The sequence below is a fragment of the Aplidium turbinatum genome, chromosome 16, assembly GCF_918807975.1.
Source record: "Aplidium turbinatum chromosome 16, kaAplTurb1.1, whole genome shotgun sequence".
Taxonomy (NCBI): domain Eukaryota; kingdom Metazoa; phylum Chordata; class Ascidiacea; order Aplousobranchia; family Polyclinidae; genus Aplidium; species Aplidium turbinatum.
This window is the reverse complement of record NC_137487.1, coordinates 12646596-12670272: the sequence shown is the minus strand read 5'-3', so window position 1 is coordinate 12670272 and position 23677 is coordinate 12646596. Positions and strand designations below refer to the sequence as shown.

Sequence of the window (23677 nt, the reverse complement as noted above, 5' to 3'; positions counted from 1 at the left end):
TTTGAAGAGCTTTACAATAGCTATCCTTTTATTGAAATTTTCATTCATGGTCTTTAAAATTTAGGCCTACAAAATATAAAATCAAGAAATATTCAATTTAGTAACATTGTAATGCTAAATATTGTTGTTAAATACAGTTGTTTGAAGTTGTAACGTTACTTATTGATGACCCTGCATATCTTATAAATGAGGTAATGATCGGGGTTAGTCTTAGTAATCTTAATATGATGTATGATTGTTGATTAGGTTTGATCATGTATATAAATTTGTTATATAGCCAAGTAATCTGAAAAAAAAATGTTAATCAAAAATTCTTCCTTAGATCAACCATTAATGATTTTATAGTGCACATTGTTAAGCTGTTTACTGGTATTGTTGTATTTTACATTCCAATAGCTCAATACAAGAATGGATGACTATGGTGAACAAATTAGTGATACAGAAAAGGTATTCTATCTATCAGTACGCCAGTACGGTATATACTTCAGGCCTCAAAATATCCGGCGGTCATGACGGACATGACCTCCGGAATGACCTCGAATGTCTGCCGAAGCCGACTCATTGGTCGATCATAAATGCCCGCCCCAAAATTCTTAACAAAAATAGAGCTAAGCCTAATGCAGCAAAAATATATTTTAAATTTAAATTGTTACAATTGTTTGTTTAACGCGAACAAATACGGAGCTGCAACAGTAATAGTACAGGCAATTGCTTTAAATCACATTAGAGCGGCGTGGTTAACGAGCTGATGGCAAAAGTAGCCATTTTTACATCATTTCAACGCCTTGCAATGTTGCCTTGAAATAAAGTTGTCTGAACTTTTCAGCAGGATATGTATCGCTCACCTAGAACCGAACTATGTTATGTCCAATTTTTGCAAAAATCACTTTTTCAACTTTTCTTAGGTTTTGGACATAGCTCTATCTGATGGCATGCTCAGATTTCTTTTATGTCAATTATTTTAGCTTTTAGCCTATGTTAAGTCCTGCAGAAATTTCAAATTTTTCAAACAGAACTGTGCTATGTCCTTCCCTGGACTTAACATAATGTCAACCTATTAACTGTGTCTGGACATAACATAGTATGTTGGACTTAAACTAGTTGCTACTTTTGACTGATTGAAAATGCTGGACATAATACACGGAATGGCCCGTTTCGGCGAGTCCGATTCGGCGAGTCCGATTCGACTAGTCCGATTCGGCGAGTTCCCTATTCGGCGAGAGCCTTTTTCGGCGAGTGCCCTATTCGGCGAGTTTTTGAAATTTTTAAAATGAAATTATCGGGTACAGTAGCCTAATTACAATTGCCGTTTTTACATCGTTTTAACGTCGCTAAACGTTGAAATCGTGCAGAAAGGAATAAAAATAAAATGTTTGAACTATTAAATTAAAATTCGTCATGTCAGTTCAGTTATTTTTATTTTTGACCATCATATCAAAAACAATACACGTCAACATAGCAAAGGTCGAGAAAAAGGTAGAAGCGACAAAACGCGAAGTTAAAACGTGCTTGTGACCGAAGTAAGTTATTGAGTTGAAAGAAATTTGGCACGGTCGCAACACCTTCAGAAAAATTTAACATATGAAGGGAAAATAAAACAAAGACAATGTTACAAAAAAAATCATGTTTATGTCTATAAGTTAGTACTTTTGAATAGTTAAAATGATTAGTTTGGATCAACAAATGTGTGACCTACAGCTTAGATTGAAAGGAAATTATCGGGTACCGTAGCCTAGCTATCCCGACCAGCAAAAATTTGTTCCAAGAACCCAGTTAGCCTAACAGTTCATTTTTACATTGTAGTAACAGAATAAAAAGGCTAACCAAATGTGTGGCCTATCGTTTTAACGTTGCTAAACGTTGAAATCGTGTAGAAAAGGGTGCTTTTGCTGACTAGGATACGTTGAAACTGAGAAACATTCACAGAAGCCCTATGATACGTTGCATTTTTAAGATAATGTATTCAGACGTTGAATCAATGTACAAATGAAATGTTATGCTAAATGGGTTCTTGGAACAATTCGAAAGGCTTCTGTGAATGTTTCTCAGCTTCAACGTATCCTAGTCAGCAAAGTTCTCTTTTCTTCACGATTTCAACATTTAGCGACGTTAAAACGATGTAAAAACGGCAATTTTTGCTGGTCGGGATAACTGGGCTACGGCACCCGATAATTTCCTTTCAATCCAAGCTGTAGGCAGCCTACAGTAGGCCACACATTTGGTTAGCCTTTTTATTCTGTTACTACAATGTAAAAATGAACTGTTAGGCTAACTGGGTTCTTGGAACAAATCGAAAGGCTTCTGTGAATGTTTCTCAGTTTCAAAGTATCCTAGTCAGCAAATGTTCCCTTTTCTACAAGATTTCAACGTTTAGCGACGTTAACACGATAGGCCACACATTTGGTTAGCCTTTTCATTCTGTTACTACAATGTAAAAATGAACTGTGTTCTTAGAACAAATTTTTGCTGGTCGGGATAACTAGGCTACGGTACCCGATAATTTCCTTTCAATCCAAGCTGTAGGCCACACATTTGTTGATCCAAACTAATCATTTTAACTATTCAAAAGTACTAACTTATAGACATAAACAAAATTTATTTTATTTTTTTTTGTAACATTTTCTTTATTTTATTTTCCCTTCATATCTTAAATTTTTCTGAAGGTGTTGCGACCGTGCCAAATTTCTTTCCATAGGCGCCGACTTTTCAAAAAACCTTCATAACCATAACGCTATTTTACTCAATTAAAATAGTCTTTGATTAAGCTAAGTGTCGTGTTTATATTAACAAATAGGTCGCAAACCGAATTTATTAGAAGCGCTGCTTGAAAGGATTAGTTTTACGCATGCAGTACGCCTAGTCGTAAAAATTTTGATATTGTTAGCTCATAATTGGAACTGTTGGAAAACAAGCCGATTCATTTCCTTTTCGTGCGAGTGAATAACAACGATCAAGACAGTGAAGTTATCCAAATAAAACGCAAAAAATCATGATCTCAAGCAGAGTGAAAACCCGCTATCAGTTTTATTAACCTCGTTTCGCTAATTACTTTCAAAGCGTTGACAACGGCGAAGTGTTTTCTCTTCTGTTTTTTATCGAAAGTCTTTATAGTCTTTTATTGAATACAGTAGGCCAGGGGTCACCAAATGGCGGCCCGCGGGCCGCATGCGGCCCGCCACGCTGTATCGCTGCGGCCCGCGCAAGGTATCAGCGTACAAGTATAACCAAAAATACTTTTCTTGAGGGAGTTAAAGAGCACGAAGGCAAAAAATACTTTCCTGGAAGCATATTTTCGCATTGCATACGATTCCACCAACCGACCAAATCAGATTATAGTTCAAGGTGGGGGTTGCTTAAAGTTATTCCAATGCGATGTCCAGCCACACTGTCCCAGTGGTTGATTAAAACGTCTGTTTTCGAATTTTGAAATTGTCTGTGAGCATAGGGTTGCTTAATTTAAGTTTGCAAATGTCATGTAAACACTAGTGCTAGTTTCACCGTTATTGTGTTTCACGAGCAGTGTTCTCTTTATGCAAGTTTTTGTTGGCAAAGTGGGTCGGTGTGCCAACTCAATTTATAATAAATTGGCAATATATTACATATAAATTTAGAGACTTTTTCTGATTGTATTATGAAAATATTTAGCTTAGTACTACAAAATGTTTTTTTTTAAAGAAATATGGAACGCTTCACGATTTTGCGTGTCATCCTTGCGCAGGAGCCATGCTAATCTGTATCGTTCCAATTATAGTATATGTACTGCCGAAGCAAATACTGCAAAATGTTGTTGATCAACAAATTCTTGCCACGCTGATGAGCACCGCAAGTGACAGTTGTCTATAATAAAAGGCAGTTTTATAGATTCTCACAAAAAGGACGAAAAACCAACTCATTGCTTTTTTAGAGGGAAGACTGTTCATAAATGACGATTTTTTGGTGATTTCCACAAACGTTTGTTTCATTCTACCTGGTGTGATGATGTCTAGTTTAGCGTTGGTGGTGCCTTCAACATTTAGTTGCAGAGTGGTCACTCCTTGACCTACAACAGCTGGTGCTGTTCGCCCTGACAAGGGCGCTGTGCTTGGTCTGGGGGTGCCATTCTGATGATTGTTCTTCCGCATAATTTTATAGCCACAGTTGTAGCAAGTTAAGTTTCCCAAAGTCGGTACTTGCGGGGGCGGCCACGTGGAGGTACTTGCTTTCGTCAGCAGAGAGTGCTGGTTGTGAGTGTGGTGAAATGCAGACGGCAGCACACATTATCAAGGATTGCAGGCTATACAGACCTCCTCATGGTATGGAAGGCCTAGTTTCCATCGATGACACCAGGCAGTGGTTAACCAACGGATGCCCTGACATATAGCGACAACACGAGAGAAGATGGTACCTGGTTTCTTTTTCGCTGTTATTGGAGCCTATTTTTCGCTGATATGTTTGCAGGTCACTATTGTTGCCTGTATTGCGATGTGTCAAACATTTCCTTGTTTACTGAAACTGTTAATTGCAAGATATCTTTTGCAAAGCGAAGTAACAACACCACTCTTGCTTGGCGATAAATATTCTGATGAAACCGCTCTCCTCGCTATAAGTGCACAAAACAAGTGGCCTCTATTTATTAGGCATTGTTAAAAAAGTCAAAAGTGTTGTAAAAGGAGCTTAGCCTGGCAGTAGCGTTGTTCGATTAATTTTGTTGCTACGGTATTCTAACATAAATATGAACAACATGTAACGCTGCATACTGGGTACGAAATGCGTTCTTTTCTAGCATAAGAGTCAACCTACCTAACATTTTATTAGTGCGGCCCGCCACAGCTCTCCTTAGTGCCAAAGTGGCCCGCATGCAAAAAAGGTTGGTGACCCCTGCAGTAGGCTATACTCGAGTAAAGGTCGAGATGTTCGCAAGTGATTTTCACCTCAAAAAGACAAGTTCAACTAACACGGGACAAGCTGTTGTCTCCAGCTCGGCAATTTTCAAAATGAACGCACTAAAAATCATTGTCGACGTAGATTACGGAGTGTGAAATCGCGTCGGCCTAAGTAAAACTTTTGAATACGTTTATTTGCAGTGATTCAAACTTAATTTTCAAATTCAATTATTTCTTGTCAATTCTAAACTTTATGCACTTGTTGAGCAATATGCAAAGCTCACGAGACAAAACAGAAAGAGGAAATCATTTTTTTATTTTTGCGTGTAGGATATAATCGTTCTTTTATAACGTAACATTCCATGATCGTTGAAGTCGATGTCAAACCTTAGCGGTTGCATAAAACAATGATGTCAGGTTAGCTAGGTGATAATAGCGGTAAGAGACGTCGTTAATGCAGGCAATATCTGCGACCAAGACCATTAAACACCTTTTCTTTTATCGGTTTTCGATTTAATTCTCACACATTGCGAAGAAAACAATGCGTTCTGTTGAATCATAATTGTCTCACAGCGGGAAGACCTCGTTGAAAATAGCGCGTCTAATTTAGCTGGTTTACTTAATATTGCAGTGAATAGTTACGTGACTATTCCAGCAGTGCAAGTTACTCTACCATCTACTTTGAAACTTCCATACCGTATGAGAAAGCCATGCGATCAGCTGCTGTTTTGCGGGCAAGAGCAACGTAGGCTTTTCTTGCTTTCAGCATTCTTTAAGTCCGTTTAAATTATCTAAATCTCTTTCACGAAGTGTTTTATCTTTGAAACACCACTTGTCATCACCATTTTTGTTGCCCTTCAACCATAAATTTACGGGGGGCGCCGCCCCCCGGAAGTCGGCGTGTATGTTTCTTTCAACTCAATAACTTACTTCGGTCACAAGCACGTTTCAACGTTCGTGTTTTGTCGCTTCTACCTTTTTCTACACCTTTGCTATGTTGACGTGTATTGTTTTTCATATGATGGTCAGAAATAAAAACAACTGAACTGACATGACGAATTGTAATTTAATAGTTTAAACATTTTATTTTTATTCCTTTCTGCACGATTTCAACGTTTAGCGACGTTAAAACGATGTAAAAACGGCAATTGTAATTAGGCTACGGTATCCGATAATTTTCTTTCACAAATTTCAAAAACTCGCCGAATAGGGCACTCGCCGAAAAAGGCTCTCGCCGAATAGGGAACTCGCCGAATCGGACTAGTCGAATCGGACTCGCCGAATCGGACTCGCCGAATAGTAGCAGACCCCATAATACATGTTGTGAAAAGGTGATCTTCTGGTTGATGTATTGATGGTAAATTCTCAGCACATTTTTGACATTGTGTCACTCAGGGATGACACAGGCTGTGTAAGGCTGGTTGCTATGGGTCATTTAAAACCAATCCTACCATAGTGGCAATCACTGATTTTAGCCAAGTTGTTGACTTCAAAAAATTTGTGAATGATTCACCACAATACTCACATATCATTCGAGGCTCAACTTTTGATTCTGGGGTTCACGTCTTTTAGGCGCAGACAGTTAAGCGCCGGTCAAATAGGTGCGCACACTGTGGCATCAGGATATTTAGGTGCACAGCACTGTGGCGTCCACTCATTTAGGTGCTTTTTTTAGTAAAGTTTGCAGATTGTATCAGCTCAGGTTTGGCAAAACCTAGTCGGAGTTTTGACGGAAAACTAAGTTATTCTTCACTCAAGCCTACCACCCGCTTGAATATAGCCTACGGTATATTTTTTATTAAAGCATTGCCAGATACAGCAGCTTCACTCACTGAAGCCATGACTAACCACAAATAAATGCACGTACATTAACAAAACAACATATTTTTTTTTCAATTCAACATTTTGTGTGAAAAGCATTGCCCTACCTGCCAAGCTGATACAATCTGCAGACTTTACTAAGAATGGCATGTAAATGAACGGGTGCCACAGTGCTCCGCACCTAAATATCCTGACGCCAGTGTTGCCGCCTATTTGACCAACGGTCCAACGCCTAACTGTCTGCGCCTAAAAGACTTGCTCACTGATTCTGACGGTGAAAAAATACTGTGGACCAAGATTACGCAATTAAAGTTTTGCTAGGTAAATCCAGTCAAGCTATACTTCAAGTACAAATATTCAGAGTCGTCTTTCAGTGAGATAGACTTCATAAAATCAAGTCGACAGAGCAGCAGACGACTTGCAACTGAATTTTCATTGCCGTTAGTTATGGAACTACCCATAGGCGTCGAAATAGGGTGGGCAGGGTGGGCGACGCCCACCCTGCCGTGAAGCGAGGGTGGGCAAAATATGTTTCGCCCACCCTGTTTTCATGCCACTTATGAAGTGTTCGTTACAATTATTTCCGTTTTTCTTAAACGCTGGACTATCCAACCAACTGCAGTGCAGCGCAACTTCTTGTTTTACGCTATGTCTCTCGCTAGGTATCCGACAGAACAAAGCAATTCCGTAACAACGCTGCGTGGAAAAACGGCGGTACGCACTGCATTGTTGTTGCTACGGCAACTGCCACAGCTGGCAATTCCTGGTGAGAGAAAGCCACGTTTGATCTTTTCTCCAAATTTGCGTCGGCAATTTGATCTTTTCTCCGAATGGTCTCACTTTCGTTACATCACAATCAAACTTCAGTTCCCGGTCGGCGTAAGGGAATGTGAATATGACATCATAATGAACATGACAATAAAATAGCCGATACAAACTAAAGACGTACTAAAAACAATCGCTTTTACAAATGCGGCAAATCCGAAGGCGCCACTTTAAAGATAACAGGTCACGAGTCACGCGCTTTTTAGGTCGCAAAGGAAAACATAAAAGAAGTTTGTTTAGTTTAGCAGCGCTCATAAGATCGCAAGATGCAAGAAAGAAAACATCCAACCTATTAAAGCTTAATTGCTGCAGCGACGCTAAACACAGTGTTTGTGAGAAAGACTAACCACACTTTTCGAAATTAGCGTCGGCAATTGCCGAGGTGATTGTAAGGACAACAAGATTACAAGAAAAAACTAATTTTCTTAGACTACACCAGACTAGAATGTTGATTCAATCTTACTATTGCTGGATGTTTTATTTGGGTTACTTCCTACTTCGCCGGCGCTTAGACACGTGCCCAGCTGGGAGAATCTTTTATAAAAATATCACCCTATAATTCAGGCCTCGAAACTGAAGGCGGCCATCGCCGCGATTAACCTACAAAAACCGACATTTTGTCCGCCGGGTCTCGCCCTTCCGTCGGCCGCATTTGTTCGCCATGAAGTTCCGAGAAAATTTTACACAAGCGGCCTTGTAAATAAAGTAGTAGTACTTTGCCACTTATAATCACAAAGGACTAGACAAGAGTTAAAGCACTCGATAAATCACAATACACCCTGTATTATGCTTGAAATGTTAACATTATTGAGTGATCAAGCAGCTGATGTCTGACGATAAGCTGGATGCAAGTGACACCACAATACACTTTATTGATGCGATAAATTCAGTCTTCAAAATTAGCGTCGGCAAATGGCGCATTAGCGTCGGCAATGAAAATGCCGAGGCCACACGAGCGCTTGTAATGTTTGGGTTAAACATTCCTCCCAGTCGTTATGGCACAGCATAGATTTATTCCCTAGTCAACACCCTGATGGATCTTTATGAAAAAACAAGAGGCCTGTGGAGTGGTATCAAAGCCCGAAAGCCGCAAAACGTGGACGCTTCATTGCGAACGGCAAAGACGGTGTAGATTTACAGCCAAGCTATGAGCCTCTTGATGTATCTGATTCCAGTGATGACGCGACAACCTCGTGCTCCGATACAGCATCTGATGATTCCGATTCTGACAGCTAGTTCTTTATCAAACAGACTTTGTATTGTTCGCAGTATCCCAATTGTGCCGAAATTACGTTAGTGTATACGTAAATCGAGGCAATCTTCTCGCAGGGAGCTATTAATTTGTTACCTGTATCTGGTTGAGCAATTGACGTTGAGGTTGAGCAACACGCAATATAACCGAGCGGAAAAATTAAATCGATTTGTGCTGACTCGAACGTTGAATCAACCCAAAATTGACTTACTTTTCCCCGTGAGGTATTTAACGTGAATTCCTGCAACAGCGTGCCACGTGCATATCTTGTAGCTCGCTTTATCGCTACTTTTGGCATTATTACATCACAACAAATCAAACAGTGCGGTCGTGATAGACTACTCTAGTATATTTTTCGCTTCTGCCAAAGTAAAAATGTGTGTCGAAGTTCCGATGGCCGCCATGTGCTTGTGATTGACCGCCGAACAGCTTGCTTCAGTCGGACACGTTTGGCCGCCGGAAAAAAAAGTTGTTTCAAGGCCTGCTATTTGCATTGATTTAACTAGACGTCAAATTATTGTAAGCATCTATTCTCCTTATTGCGCCTCGCTTTCCGTTATCTCGTCCAGCTGATACAGCATCTGATGATACCGATTCTGACTAGTTCATCAAACAGACTTTGTGTTGCTCGCAGTGTCCCAATTGTGCCGAAATTATGTTGGCTTATAAGCTTAGGTAAATCGAGGCGATCTTCTCGCAGGGAGCTATTAATATGTTACCTGTACCTGGTTGAGTAATTCACGTTATTTTATGATAATTCAACATCGCTAGATGTCGAATTAATGTAAAACAAACGTAAATTTCTTATTGGGCATTGTTGTTACGCAATATAACCCGCCGGAAAAATTAAATCGATTTGTGCTGACTCGAACGTTGAATCAACCCAAAATTAACTTACTTTCCCCTCCCGGTGAGTTTTTTAACGTGAATTACCGTAACAGAGTGCGTATCGCGTTGCTCGCTTTATCACTACTTTTGGTATTATTACACCACAATAAATCAAACAATGCGTTCGTAATAGACTACTCTAGTATATTTCTCGCTTCTCGTTTTACATGTTTTAGTACAATCTTTTCCTAATAAAGATTCACAGTAATTGCAGAGGCAATTTCAAATTTTGCCGTTTGGCCTTGGCAACGTTTTTGCCGAAGTAAAAATATGCTCATTTCGAAGACTGGACCATTGCGAATTTGCAAACACACATTCAATGAAATCTGTTTGAAAACTCTTGCCCACCCAGAATTCCTTTCTTCTAAGAAAAAATCGACGCCTATGGAACTACCCAAATGTTACAAATCACAGCTGGCAGTAAAAAAGGACAAAAAAGCCGATTTGATGAAATTATGCAAAAATACCTCATTCCTCCACACCACCACCACTTTTATGCAGACATTCCAGAAGTAGCTGAACAGTGAACACCAATGCTAGTTTTGCTTTTGTTTCAGCTGGACTCATCTTGACTACAGTACTCAAAAGAACTGTTGAAAATTCTGAGATACTAAGTATCAATTTTTCTGATAATTTTGCTGATATTTAGCTGATATTTATATCAATTTTGCTGATCGGCTACCCCCACTAGTGGGGAACAAACCGACGATGGATTATTAGGCTGCAGAGTTATTATCTTTCCTTGTAATTTCATTATGTTGTTTGTTCGTTCTGTAGATACTGTTAGAAATTAGCATAGAGATTTTATTTAACCATTCCTTGAATTCTAGTTTCATGAATGCATCACTGGTTTGTGACAATGATTAAGGTTGTCAGATCAACTAATTTAGTAAACACAGTATTGTTTAATAACTTACAGTGTTATGATTGGGATGTTTTTTAATGTCCAGATGTTAATTTAGTTGAGCTGTTGGAGATTATTTCAAAGTCTGATGAAAGTTGGTGATTAGGCAGCTAAATTTGATATTCAGAAATCTCAGTTATGGTTCTATCTAACAAACGTGATTGCGGCATTGAGCAATAAATCTTTCAGCTATTTACTAGCTAGGTTTTTTGTGGAGGCCATGTACCAAAAGTCCAAATAAGACCTGGCACATTTTATAGCACTATTGCAGAAGATGTGTAAGAGTATGGCAAAGAAACAATTGAACATAATATCACACAAGTGAAAAGATTGTGTAGTACCAAAACAGAAAATCATGGTTCTACACTGTAAAAAAGTTTACAACTGCTACCTGGATGCTTCCATCTCAATTTATAGCTCCATCTAAAATTGTTTCAATGTAAAAACAGTGGTTACAATACTTCAATCGATTTTATAAATATGCTATGTCCGTTATTTTATGAAATTACCAGTTAGAATTTTCAAAACCAAACAATGTTAAGTCAGTCCAATACTTAAAAAAAACACTATATTGCTCACCCTAGTGGTTAAAAAGTATCATAAATGATGCCCAACAACCAGCAAGATATTACTAGTCACACTGGTATAAAATATTGCACATATATCGGGAGATAATTCACAAAAACCCAATTCAAAATCTATTTTTCTGTTTTTCTCAAAACTTGAAAAGTGGACATAACATAGTTCGGTTCTAGGTGAGCGGTATTCTAATTTTAACAATGAGGATTAATGCGTTACATTGATCGTTTGTTAAAAAGAAATGTCACAAAGAAGCAAGTCTCAGCTGGGTTCCGCACGTGCTTAGGCAAATGTGGCGACTTTATTCACGCTGATACTGATAGAAATAGAATTTCTGCACAGAAGAGAGGGTGTTAGATACATTTGTCAGTCACTAATACGCATTTGTCTGGAGGTCCTGAGCTGGAGATTTACGACCTCGCGCCGGCAGTAATCGCTTGGCACAACGATTCTATAGTGCAAAAACTATGGAAGAAGTGATAGTAGTTGCTTTTGTAATAAGGAAATTTGGATTGTTGTTTTCAATTGTGTTTATTGCGTCATTACACGACTGTCATTAACGCACTGATTTATTTGCAAGCAATCTGCTCCAGTATACTTCAGGGTCGGTTAATGAAGCCATCAACCATTGCAGAATTATTCTGTTGTAGAAAATCTTCTTCTACAAACACGACTACACAATACTGTAGTGTGATTTTGTGCAAAATGTACATGCTAAAAATATGTCCGGTTGAGATGTTAACTGTCCGCTGAAAGGGCCAGTCCGGTAGGACATGCTTGACCGCCGGAAAAAAGTACAAATTTTGAGGTCTGTACTTAATAATATGTTTATTGTTTATATTATTCCCACCAATGGGAGCAAAAGCAACCACCCTGTCCGATGGCAATGAAAAAAATCATTGTGGAATAAAAACCGCCTGTTGGAAAATTGTATTTGTTGCTTGCATTGAAACAAGTTATCTTGCTGCCTTAGTATCTTTTTTAAGTGGCCTCTGATGCTCACTGCCTTAGTCAATTTTTCATTGTTTTTGTACATTTTTTGTTTGTTTTATTTGTTTTTTCATTTTTTATACTACAGTATTTCCAATCATTTCATACATTTTTCAGTTAGCCCAACAACTGTTTTCATGTATCATAACAAAGGACTGCAAAAGAAAGTGTTAAATTATAGCTGCTTAATAACATTATAAATTAGTTTGCTGCAGTTTTGATTAAGTTGTATAAGTCAGAAGTGTGGTCGCATGCTCAGCAAATGGTACCAATGAACCACCCAACTTCAAGTGCTATCACTAATGAGGACTGTTCGCCTGTTCGGTCCCGGTGGTGACCATACTAACAGTCAACCTCCTTTGTTGCTTGTCTAATTTCTTTTACTAGTTTGCTTAATTCTTTCATTTCTGCTAATTCTTTCATTCCTGCTATTTCTTTCATTGCATATAGCCTATTATGATTAGTATTATATGATACGAAGTATTATGATGTTCTTTAAAGTTTAATTGGTGAATCTACACAGTCTAGTGCAGTGGTCTCCAACCTGTGGGTCGCGACCCCAAGTGGGGTCGCCTTAATTTTTCCTGGGGTCTCCAAAACTCACCATATTGAATTTATTACCGAAAAAAAAAGACTACGATGCTAGTTTAGATTAACTTTTTGTTATTCATGGTGACTCTAGAACGAGCGAATAGTTATTTATGCAGGTGTAGTGTGCAGACATTTCATCGGCTGTTTTTGGTTTGCTTTGCAGTTAGTAATGGTAATTTGTAGCTAGTAAGTATAGCTAAATATTATACAAAAATTGCAGCAAAAAATACCATAAAAAAATGCTATGACGAGGCTTTTTTAAAACTTGGTTTTACTGATTCAAATCGCAAACCAAAGTGTCATAAAGTTCTCGCAGAAGAATCGATGAAGAAAAATAAACTTAAACGTCATTTTGAAAAAAAATCATCCAGGCTGCTTGCATGGATAAACCATCTGAGTTTTTTGAACGTAAATTGCAATCTCTTGAATTCAATTTCACTATCAGTAAAACGTAGGATTGAAGATATGTCCAATGACGTTCTTGACCAAATTGAAATCATCGCATTAACAGTGCAAATTAAATGTTGAAACAAATTGACAATTTTGTGTTCGTGAAATCACGTTCATGTGTTATGTAAAACTTCTTAAAAACAATCATTTGGAATACTTTTGTGTAGCCACATTTCTATGTAATTCTGCAAACTTACTCGTATTAGGCCTATTTAGTTTCAGCATTACTTAAAATATTTTTCTCCGTATTGGAAAATTGTTTCTCTGGGCAAGAAACTTTACGATAATTGCCTTTACCCAGTGATCGATTTCGAGTAATGGGTAGTACCAAATTTAAGTCATAAGTAGAGTAGACAACCGGAAACAGACATTGCCGTCGGCTGCAGCGTGGGTCAGGTGTACGTCGGAAGGCGTACAGCGATGCATAGCGCTCAAGTCGCTTTCTCTCAATGCAGGATAAAGATAAGAAAAATAAACAAAAACAAAAATGGGGTCTCATGTAAATGCTGATTTCGTTTTCGCTTAAATTGGGGTCGCTTCTTAAAAAGGTTGGAGACCACTGGACTCTAGTGGACTGATGCAGGTTAACTTAATCGTTAAAAAAAGTAGACAGTACTGCACTAAATTAACAAATTATTCAAGTTCTTTTAATTTAATAAACTTGAATTTACTTAAACAACAAGCACAAAAAATACGACTCAGATCTTTAGTTATAATTCGCTTCCAACTGATTATATCTTTGTATTGACACATCACAACTATGCATTTGTCCAATGTTTTGTAGTAAGGTAACTGGCATAAGATTTACTAAGACTGTCCAATAAGAGCATACAAGGTACACCTACCGTATGTGCTTGCGGAGTGACACACTAACTCACATTTGGTAAACACATACTTTGATTTTTAGGCTCGCATTGCTAATGACTTCATCGCTCATTCACCACCTGGAGAGGTAGAAACAGTTATGAAAGGTTAGTAGGCTAGAGTTTGTCCATGTTTTTTGTCCCTTTGAGAAAATAACGATTTTCTTATTTCCTCACTTTCAATTGAAATCAAGCTGAGATTAAGCATTGAATTAAAGCTCAGTGCAAAGCTATTATCAGTGAGGAGATTCAGAAACTTTGCGATATGTATTTTCAATTAACAATTTTGTATGCTTTTAGTTTGTTTATTATTTCCACTACATTGTATAAATGTACAGTGTACACTGTACAGTAGGTCAAAGACAAGCATTTAATTTATAATCATTAGACACATACCAGAGAAACACAAATACTTTGAAAAATTCTCTAACAATCGCACTCATTTTACTTCAGATTGTAGATATTGCACTCATTTTCTTTTCACAAACTTTTTGCATTACAAGATGATTTATTATTTCTGGCTTTCATATTTCAGATGTTCGTGTGTTACTGAACAATGACAATTCCTTTGTTGATGGGATGTTGGGGTAAGTCGTACTCGTATAATTATAATAGCATTTAGTAAATTTAGCTTTAAAGCAAAAAGTAATATCTGGTACCCACTTTCTGGCATATCAGTGTTGCAGAGAATATTGAATTGTGTATTTGTACAAAGATCCATGAATTTAGGATGCAACTAAACTATTGATTAGACTGTTCATTGTTCAATTATTTTCTTAATGCACAATTGCACATGCTATGAGTTTGCTAAAAAACTTACTTTTTTGAATTTTTTAGTGCACTGGCAAAGTATCGAGCTGACCAGTTCACTCCGGTTAATGTTGATGATGAACAAGTTTTGGTGACTGCTCATGGAAAGCTTGACAATGGAAGATTTCTTGACCCTCGATCAAAGAGATCGTTTCGGCAAGCATTTATATCTCTGATATGCTGACCAAATTTAGTAACATTATGTGATATCTGAGTTGTTGCTCCACTGGTGTCACGTCAGAGAGAGTTCCCGGGCGCTACAGAGTATTTGACTATGATGTATTGTTATTAGTAGATGTTAGTTTGTAGATGTTATTCAGGGTTTTGCTAGTTATGATATTATAGATTGCTTACCTTCTATATTCTTGAAGAGTTAATTTGGATGAAAGCGTAATTGATTTTTCCTGCTTTAAAATATATTACTTAGCAACTTGAGCTCTTCCAAACTCCAGACTTCCCATCAAGGCATAACCGTCTGCTTACTGGTGTTGGGTGCTTTGGAGCAGTTATGTTGCATTGGGTTTGTTAGAGAGGGTGTGTGTGTGGTGAGATGCAGGCGTCATATCATATAATCAATGATTTCCTGATGTACAGACTGTAGAGGGCCTAGTTGTGTATACTGTAGAGGGCCTAGTTTCTATTGACGATGACACTAGGCAGTGGCAAACTAACAAGTGCCTTAATATTTAGCGTCAAAAAGCGGAGCGCGTCTTTTAGATGCAGACAGTTAGGTGCCTGCCAAATAGGTGCGCACACTGTGGCGCTTGGTTATTTAGGTGCTTCTCCCAATGAAATCTATTTTATAAGGTGCGTAAGGGTAATACTGCAGTGGCGTACGCAAGATTTTCTCAATGAGGAGAGGGGGCATTCAAAATGCTTTTTGAAACAAAAACGAATTTAAAAAATTTGCTATTTATAACTAGCAAGTTATATTTTATGAGATTAGCCTACCATACTCATCTTGCATTGACGACATTTTGTTCGTTGGCAACAGCTAGGTTGCTTATTTAGAGAGATTTTGTATTTAAAACAAATAATACGATACAGCACACTTGACGTCTCACATTGTTTTGCGTAGACATTGAAATTGGCTTACTCAACCCAGTAAACCACACATATCGAGGGTACGTTCAATTGTGGCAAGAGTAGCCTAATGGTACTTTGCAGTCTGACCAAGGTTCAATGTAGCCTAGGTTATCTGTTGATGAAATATAAAATTTCATGCTCTTTTCATTGAGTAGCACATAAATGACCGGGCACGACAATGCACTGCACCTAAACATCCTGACACCACAGTGCGTGCACCTATTTGGCAGGCATCTAACTGTCTACACCTAAAAGACGTGGACCCTCAATAAGAGAAAAGATCGCAATGTTAATTGAAATGACCGTCTTTGAATACCGCTATGTCAATTCAAGATTGTTGTTATTGTTAGGTACAACTTTTCTTCAAAACTTGTAAGCGAAATCCAGCCTGAAGAAGTTGATACTGGTGTTGAAGGATGGAGAAGTGAGGTCGATTCTGCTCTCAAAGATTACATTAAAAACCATTATCCGAGTGGAATCTACACGGTACTGTTGTTTCACTGGTTAAGCAATAAGTTTGAAGGATTTAAATATGGTGTTACTAATCCTCAAGTGTGGTTGATCCTACCTAGCAAAGGTAGGAAGTTTCTCTAGGTGGAATCGAGATTTCTAGTTACCCACCTCAGCAAGTGAGACATTTTGTTTCCTCACAATGTACGATTGCACTGCCATTGTTGTGAATTGTGACCAAAGTTTTGTATGACTTTTTTTATCAAACGTTACCTGATGGCTTAAAGAAATCATTTCTGCTAAAGTAAATATACTTTTTGAGAGTCGTCTATTTGGTGTGTGCCAGTATTCTTTTACAACCACACAAAGTGTAAGAAAACACTTCTTTTGTCGGAAAATTTTCAGTTCTAGTAGTATGATGATCAACACAGAACACCACTTTCCACTGTTTGTAATAATTCGTTTTTTCTGTTTCAAAGGTTTATGGAAAATCTGGGCCTGGTGGATCATCAGTTCTTACCATTTGCATTGAAGACCACAAATACAGCCCTGAAAACTTTTGGAATGGAAAGTGGAGGTCAGAATGGAATGTCTCAATCGAAGGCGGCAATGCAAAGGTTATCGGTCTGCTTAAAACACAGGTATAACTTTGCAAAAGAAAATTGTAAAACTATTGTACATCTGTAGGACGTAGGTCGTAGGGTAGATGTAAAAGGTGTATAATATGTGCTTTGTTCCTTTATGTCTGTCTTTAGTCTTCGTTTAGTTCATAGCAGTTAAGATTCATTTGCACTGATTGGTTTTTAATTCGCTGCACGTCTACTTTGTTGTAATTGGTTATTGTATGTCATGTGATCCAGAAGTCGTCCATATTCAAACTAAATTTCATACCGATCTGTGCCCAACATTTCTACAATTATTATTGAAAATTTTTCTATGGTTCAACATAGCAAACTCTCTACCAAAGCTTTATTATTGAAAATTTCGATAACTTGGTGATTTCTAAAGCTTTTGACTTCAATTTTTCCGGAAGAATGTGTTAACATTGTGCACTATGTGGAAAGAGGGTGATGAGAAATTCGATGCAAGGTATGTAGTAAGTGGGTACATGCAAGAAGTGTCAATACGAGGAGAGCAACAGCAAGACTGGCAAATTGTTGTATTCGTGGGAAATGTTATAAAGGAAAAGGTGTAGTTGAGGATTGCAAGGAAAGTTTCTGTTATGGAATTGAAACGGTGACCAACTGCTGTTATTTGGGTGATGAAATAAATGGAACCGGTGGATGCAAAGCAGCTGTGACGAGAAGAGCAAGGCTGGGTTGGGTTGGGCAAAGTTCAGGGAATGTGGGGAAATGTTATGGAAAAAAGTTTTCATTAAACATGAAAGGGTAAGTCTACCAAAGTTGTGTGCGGCCTGCTATAGTACAGCCTGCAATAGTAGTACGGCATCGAAACAAGGATAGTAAGAGAAAGTGAACTGGCTATTCTGCGAAGAACGGTAAGGGCAATGTGTGGAGTAAAAACCAAAAGGAAAAAAAAGACTGAAGAACTGATGGATATGCTTTCAGAGATGAGGAAGACTATTGAACAACTTTCCAGGGCAAACGGACTAAGATGGTATGGACATGTACTAAGGAGAAAGGAAGGAAGTTTTCTTCGAAAGGCATTGACTTTGAAGGTGGATGAGAAGAAAAGTCGCTTTGGCGATGAATCAAGCTGAAGATGTTGCCACTTGAAAGTTATAGAAAGTCCATGAAGTTGGTAGCTATCGTGACAAAATCATTAATTAGATGTCGTCAAGTTGATACTTGAGTTCAATCATAATGCTCAAAATTTGACATTGGCAATCTAAAATAAAATCAATAAAAGACTCGATACGACGACTTATTCATGTATTTAATTGATTGAAATACAGTGCACCAGTCACTTACAATGGGTAATGCTATCAGCACGGCATTAGCTACAGTTTGTAAATTCCATTGATTTCAGGAGAGATTTATAACAAACGGGATTAACACTCAAAGTTATAAGTATACAACAAGTTAATAACCTTTTACTACGGTGTAGTTTCGATATTTTTACCACTAAACTTTCTAGACAGTAAAATCCGTCATTTTTACATTGATTTAAGGTTTACAGACGTTGAATCAATGTAAAAATGTCGGATTTTGCTGTCTGGGTCACTGCTCGTGGGTAGTGGATCTACTGTATTGATGAAGTTACATTCTACATTTTTTGCAATGAAATTCGAGGTTCACCGTGGTTCAAATTTATTTTTTTGAACTAAATCATACAGCAGTCAAACTTTATTGGTTTGGCTTTCTGTGGTGAAACATTTTGGTAACAAACCATGCAAGAAAGCCGACCTGTGTGATGGTTTAACCAAATAAGGAAAGGTTAACGAGCGTTTCATGTCATAGAAATACTTCCACTATTTTTCCTTCTTACAGCAAACAATGCATTGATATCAGAACGTGCAATCCAGTTTCAATGCATCCAGTTTCAATGACAATTTTTCTTGGAACTTTAGAATTTCCCAGCAATTGTGCTTTTAGGTTTAATGAAGAGTTTTGTATTAGTATGCCTCCATCAGTTTTGTATTCAGAAGCTTGATTTTGTGAAGCTAGAAATTACATTTTCGTATCTGCCAAACGTATGCAATTAGTTGATTGTGGGCTAAAGTTTTATCCAAACCGATTGTATTTGAAGGTGCATTACTACGAGGACGGGAATGTACAACTGGTCAGCCAGAAGGAGTGCAAGGACAACTTAACAGTCTCAGTAAGTGCATTTTCTTCCGTCCATTCATCCACCCACCACCCACATCCAAGCTTTGTAACTGTTTACGTATGACTCACAGGGCACACGATTGTTATGTTGTATCAAATGCTTCATACCAGCCTACGTTACTGCAAGCTATTGGTAGAAAAAATGTTTTGTTGATGTTGGTTTAACGCAAAGAGGTTAGGTTTTGCAACGGTGGCGAGACTCTTGACGTATTTGAGTGTTTCCTTTGCTCGGCAGTCAGGTTATAGTTGGCTATGTGCAATAGGAAGCCACTACTGCTACATTGCTTGCCTCCTCAATGATAAAACAAAAGAAGGCATATATTTTCTGCTGAAACTTGCAATGTGAACCTGAGTTGTATTTCTCGTGCGGTAGTTTGAGTGTTTTTATTTTTCAGTATGCACAATGCACAAACAAAGTTTTTCTCTGTGGCTTACCTAGTTGATAGAGTAGTCGCCTTTGAATTGGTGGATGCGGTTGGGTCATATGTCATCGAAAAATGTCATATCAATAATAATCATAATCCCCCAAAACAAATATGGTTTCTTCTTTGCATTTAACATTGAACGAACGAATTTAACGTAGTCATCATCATCAATCAATCAGTCCTGCCTCTGTTGGCAGGTGGCCTCCCAATATGTTCCACACTATTCTGTCTTTCGCTGTCCTCATTCACGTGATGCCACGGCCTGGTGAAGTGGTCAATGTCATCTCGCCATCTTTTTTTCTGTCTCACTCTAGTTCTTTTCGCACCTCTTGGTGTCATCCACTCTGTGGTTGTTTTGGCCTATCTGTTGTCTGTTATTCTTGCTATATTTCCCGCCCATTGCCACTTAAGATTTGTTGCTGTTTCAATGACACCTTCGATAGGCCTATGTGTTTTGTTTCTGATAACTTCATTTCTAATCTTGTGTGTTTTATTTATGTTTCATATTATTCTTTTCATGTTCCTTTGCGCTGCTTCCAGTTTTCTTGTTTGCTGTTTTGTATTTTGTCATTTGTGTAATGTGTCAAAGGATATTACAATGCTACATCTTGTCAACCCTTTTTATACAATTCTAATACTTGGACAGTGTTACAAAAATGGAGAAACAGATCGATGCCTTCGAGCTCTGGACATGAAGGCGAATGTTAAAATTTTCACGGAAGCAAAAGATCACTAACGATGAATTGTTATCCAAATTAAATTAAAGCAAAATTCTATTACGAATAGTCAAAAGAAATTGAAGTATTTCGGCCACACAATGACACAAAACTCGTTACAAAGAGCATTAATGAAAAGGAAATGAAGCGGTAAAAGAAAAAGGGCAGACCAAAATTGATTTGGACAACAGACATCTTTAAATGGACAAAATTAAATTATAAAAGTGCAGTATGAACAGCTCATGGTCGAGAACAATGGTGCATTGTTCTCGACGCGAGGAAGGAACAGAATGATGATGATGTTGTTAGTACTGGCAATATTACTCTGTCCACCATTTTTCCAGATTTGACCAAATCTTCTCGAACCGATGCTATTCTTTTAGTTATCTCAATTTTGATGTTGTTTCCTGGTGTTATCATTTTCCTTGGATATTTGTATTGATCAACCTCCTCTGTTTATTCTCCATCTATCCAAATACCCGTTCTTGGTTTTTTCTTTATGTCTACATAAGTTGTTGGTATTGGATTGTGGAAAGAATGCAGCAGCGTATAACTGTTACAGGTAGAGCCAGTCAGTGCCACACTTATTCTGTCGGCACTCCCCCAGGTGGCAACACTCGTGGTGGTTGACTTTGATTTAACGTCTGCAGACGTTGCATTATTGTAAATTGGGACGAGTCTTGTAATTTAGGTACAGTCTATCACTGTTGGCCAATCGGGCCGAAGTCAGTTATTCTTTCACTTTCTTTCCACAATCGGTTACTCACATGCATTGTTGTGATTTACAGCTAACTCTACATGAGTACATGGTACATGTCGATGCTTGCTGATTTGACGATCATACTGATGTTGTATGGATAGCCAGCCTAGAAGGAAGTCCACGTTGTTTTTATGTTAAGATTTTCTGTGATGCTGTACTCTGTCACGGAGTGTTAAAGAGAGATCTCTTTAATTCACGATCTCTAACGATCTCTAATTTTTCTTGCAGTCCGAGCGACAGATTGCCGCGGACCTTGCTAAGCTTTTGGAAAAATGTGAATTGGATTACCAGGTAAGTGGGTTGCTTGCGATAAATACGCAACTTATAACGAGAGATTATTTATTCTTTTTACAGTTTTCTAATTTGTGGCCTCCCACTTACCTTTGCTATGACAGTTTCTGTGTTTGAGTTACCTAGTAATAACACAGCTAAGAAAAAAAATTAACAAGCCTATCAATTCTTAAAGGGGTGTTTTGTTTTTAATGACATAGGAGTTTATTTCTTGCAGAATGCAATTATTGCCAACTACCAGTCCATGTCGACGACCACGTTTAAAGCTCTGCGGCGCCAGCTACCGGTGACTAGAACCAAAATTGATTGGAACAAAATTCTCGGCTATCAAATCGGCAAAGAAATTGGAAAGTGAGCTTAGGTCCCAAGCCATTGTTTTCCTTCTCACATTAGACCACGAAACCACGGTTATAAAAACTTGCTATTTTAACGTTAAATTGGCATAAAAACAATGTAATTTTTTGCTTATTTGAAAATACTTGTTTTTTCTCGCTTCTAATCAATCAATCGACTATCCCATCTAGCCAAATTTTCTTTTCTTTGTCGGTTCAACGTGTGCAGACGTTGTATCAATGTAAAAATAACTGGTTTTGCCATCTGGGATAGCTTGCTTGTGTCACTTTATCACAAACAACTTTCAAATTTATTTCTATTCTGCTTTTCATGAAGCGAACTTGGAGTAAATTACAAGATTGGCTTCATGTTGACTGAAAACTAGGCAGAGCAATTGGTTCAACATCGAAACAGTAATTTGTGTCTTCCAAGCTCGCGCATTGATGTACCGCAAATATATACACCACAAATTAATATGGTAAGAATACGTGCTGCAAGATTTCAAAACCCCATTGCTCTCGTCAGGTATGCAGCATGCGTTCTTTTCTCAAAACTTGGTAAAAAAGAGAAAATCATCATCCAAATTTAGTTTTATCCCCACTCGGGGGTGGCCGATTCTTTCCTTGCTTCAATTTCCATTTAATTGTGACTTATAAATTTGTTTGTGGTACATCAATTCCACCCCAGTTACTTATCTATGAATATTATATTCTTTGCATCAATGTGATGTTGATTATTGTAACCAAGATATTGATTTGTGATGCTTTGATACTTTCTAGGTAACAAAGTTTGTAATTTTGCGTTCTATCATCGTTATCAGACAGCAATAAATGCATAAAATTCTCGAATTTGAAGCAAGAACGTCTGATAGTTATACGAATGCAGTTAATAGATGTTTATATATTGTAAGAATGTAAGCCAGTGCCCTTAATGATTGATGTGTATTAGATACGTTGCTTGAGCATATAAATCTAAGATTCTATCAAAGCTAATTCATACACGTGGTGAGCGCTGCAACTTTGAATTATTTGATGAATTCCCTGGAATTACACTGTAACATAAAATTTATAAAGATATTCGCAGAGTTTTAGTTATGTGAGTGTTACATGGATTAAAAAAAACATTTGAAGTAAAAATCTAAGTTTCAGCACAAAATTAACGTGTGGATTGAGTAATGTTCAGTCAAATTCTAAGTTTGCAATTTGCTTGTTAAGTCTTGTTCCCAGATTAGTGTTGCTGTGCATCGTATTACTTTGCTTTGTTTTTCCCACAGACCATCTCGATTTATTCATCAAATAACTCGGTCCAATTGAGACCAATTCTTCCTTTCACATTACTTGCTACTCAAATTCAAGTGACGTAAAATAAGAGAATTTTTCACTTTTGTCTTTTATTTTCCCTCATGGCGTCTTGAAGAATACTTCAGGCATTGTTTATCTTATTATGACATAATGTGGTTTGTTGTGACTTAATCACCAGTTTGTAATGGCACTACTCAATAAAAATAACCTGAAAATCATCTCCAGACTAAATGTAGTGCATTATGCAGTATCTGCTACTATTCATTAAAAGGTACTTGGAAGCGCAAAGTAAAGGCATTTGCTTTCTATTGTTGCAATCATATCTATGACAAACCTGTCATCTTCCCATTCCCAGAAGTATGTAAAATAAGCAATATTTGCATCTACACATCTTTTTGGCTTGTTTTGCCGGAGATTTAGATATGTATTAGGCTATGTATGTTAAGCACAATTTATGCAGTAATAATGTAAAATATGTAAGACTTTCCAACTGCATCCTGGAGGTAGTCTCATCATACAGTCGTTAGGTTTTTTGTATAGCAGGATTTTTCGCCAAAAGCCATATTTTACTTGCAAAATTAAACTTGGCGAAAAACAAAACGAACTAAAATTGAAATTGGCACATCAAATAAACAGTTAAACAACTTACAACATAGAATCCACAAAAAATTCCTGGTATTTTAAATGAAAT

At 37.7% G+C, this 23677-nt stretch overlaps 1 protein-coding gene and 1 non-coding gene across 2 annotated transcripts; one reads left to right on the top strand and one right to left on the bottom strand.

Annotated features, from left to right (window-relative positions):
• The first annotated feature begins 320 nt into the window (after positions 1-320).
• Positions 321-23204, top strand: LOC145785756 (F-actin-capping protein subunit alpha-2-like). The gene is made up of 9 exons (XM_082597464.1): positions 321-447; positions 14070-14133; positions 14561-14612; positions 14863-14991; positions 16272-16407; positions 16851-17012; positions 19081-19152; positions 21290-21352; positions 21570-23204. Exons 1-9 carry the CDS (start codon positions 409-411, stop codon positions 21705-21707), a joined length of 855 nt encoding a protein of 284 aa, XP_082453590.1. The 5' UTR covers positions 321-408; the 3' UTR covers positions 21708-23204.
• LOC145786042 (U6 spliceosomal RNA) lies at positions 3674-3775 on the bottom strand. The gene has a single exon (XR_014291262.1). It is a non-coding gene; the product is annotated as a U6 spliceosomal RNA (small nuclear RNA).
• Positions 23205-23677: the final 473 nt, after the last annotated feature.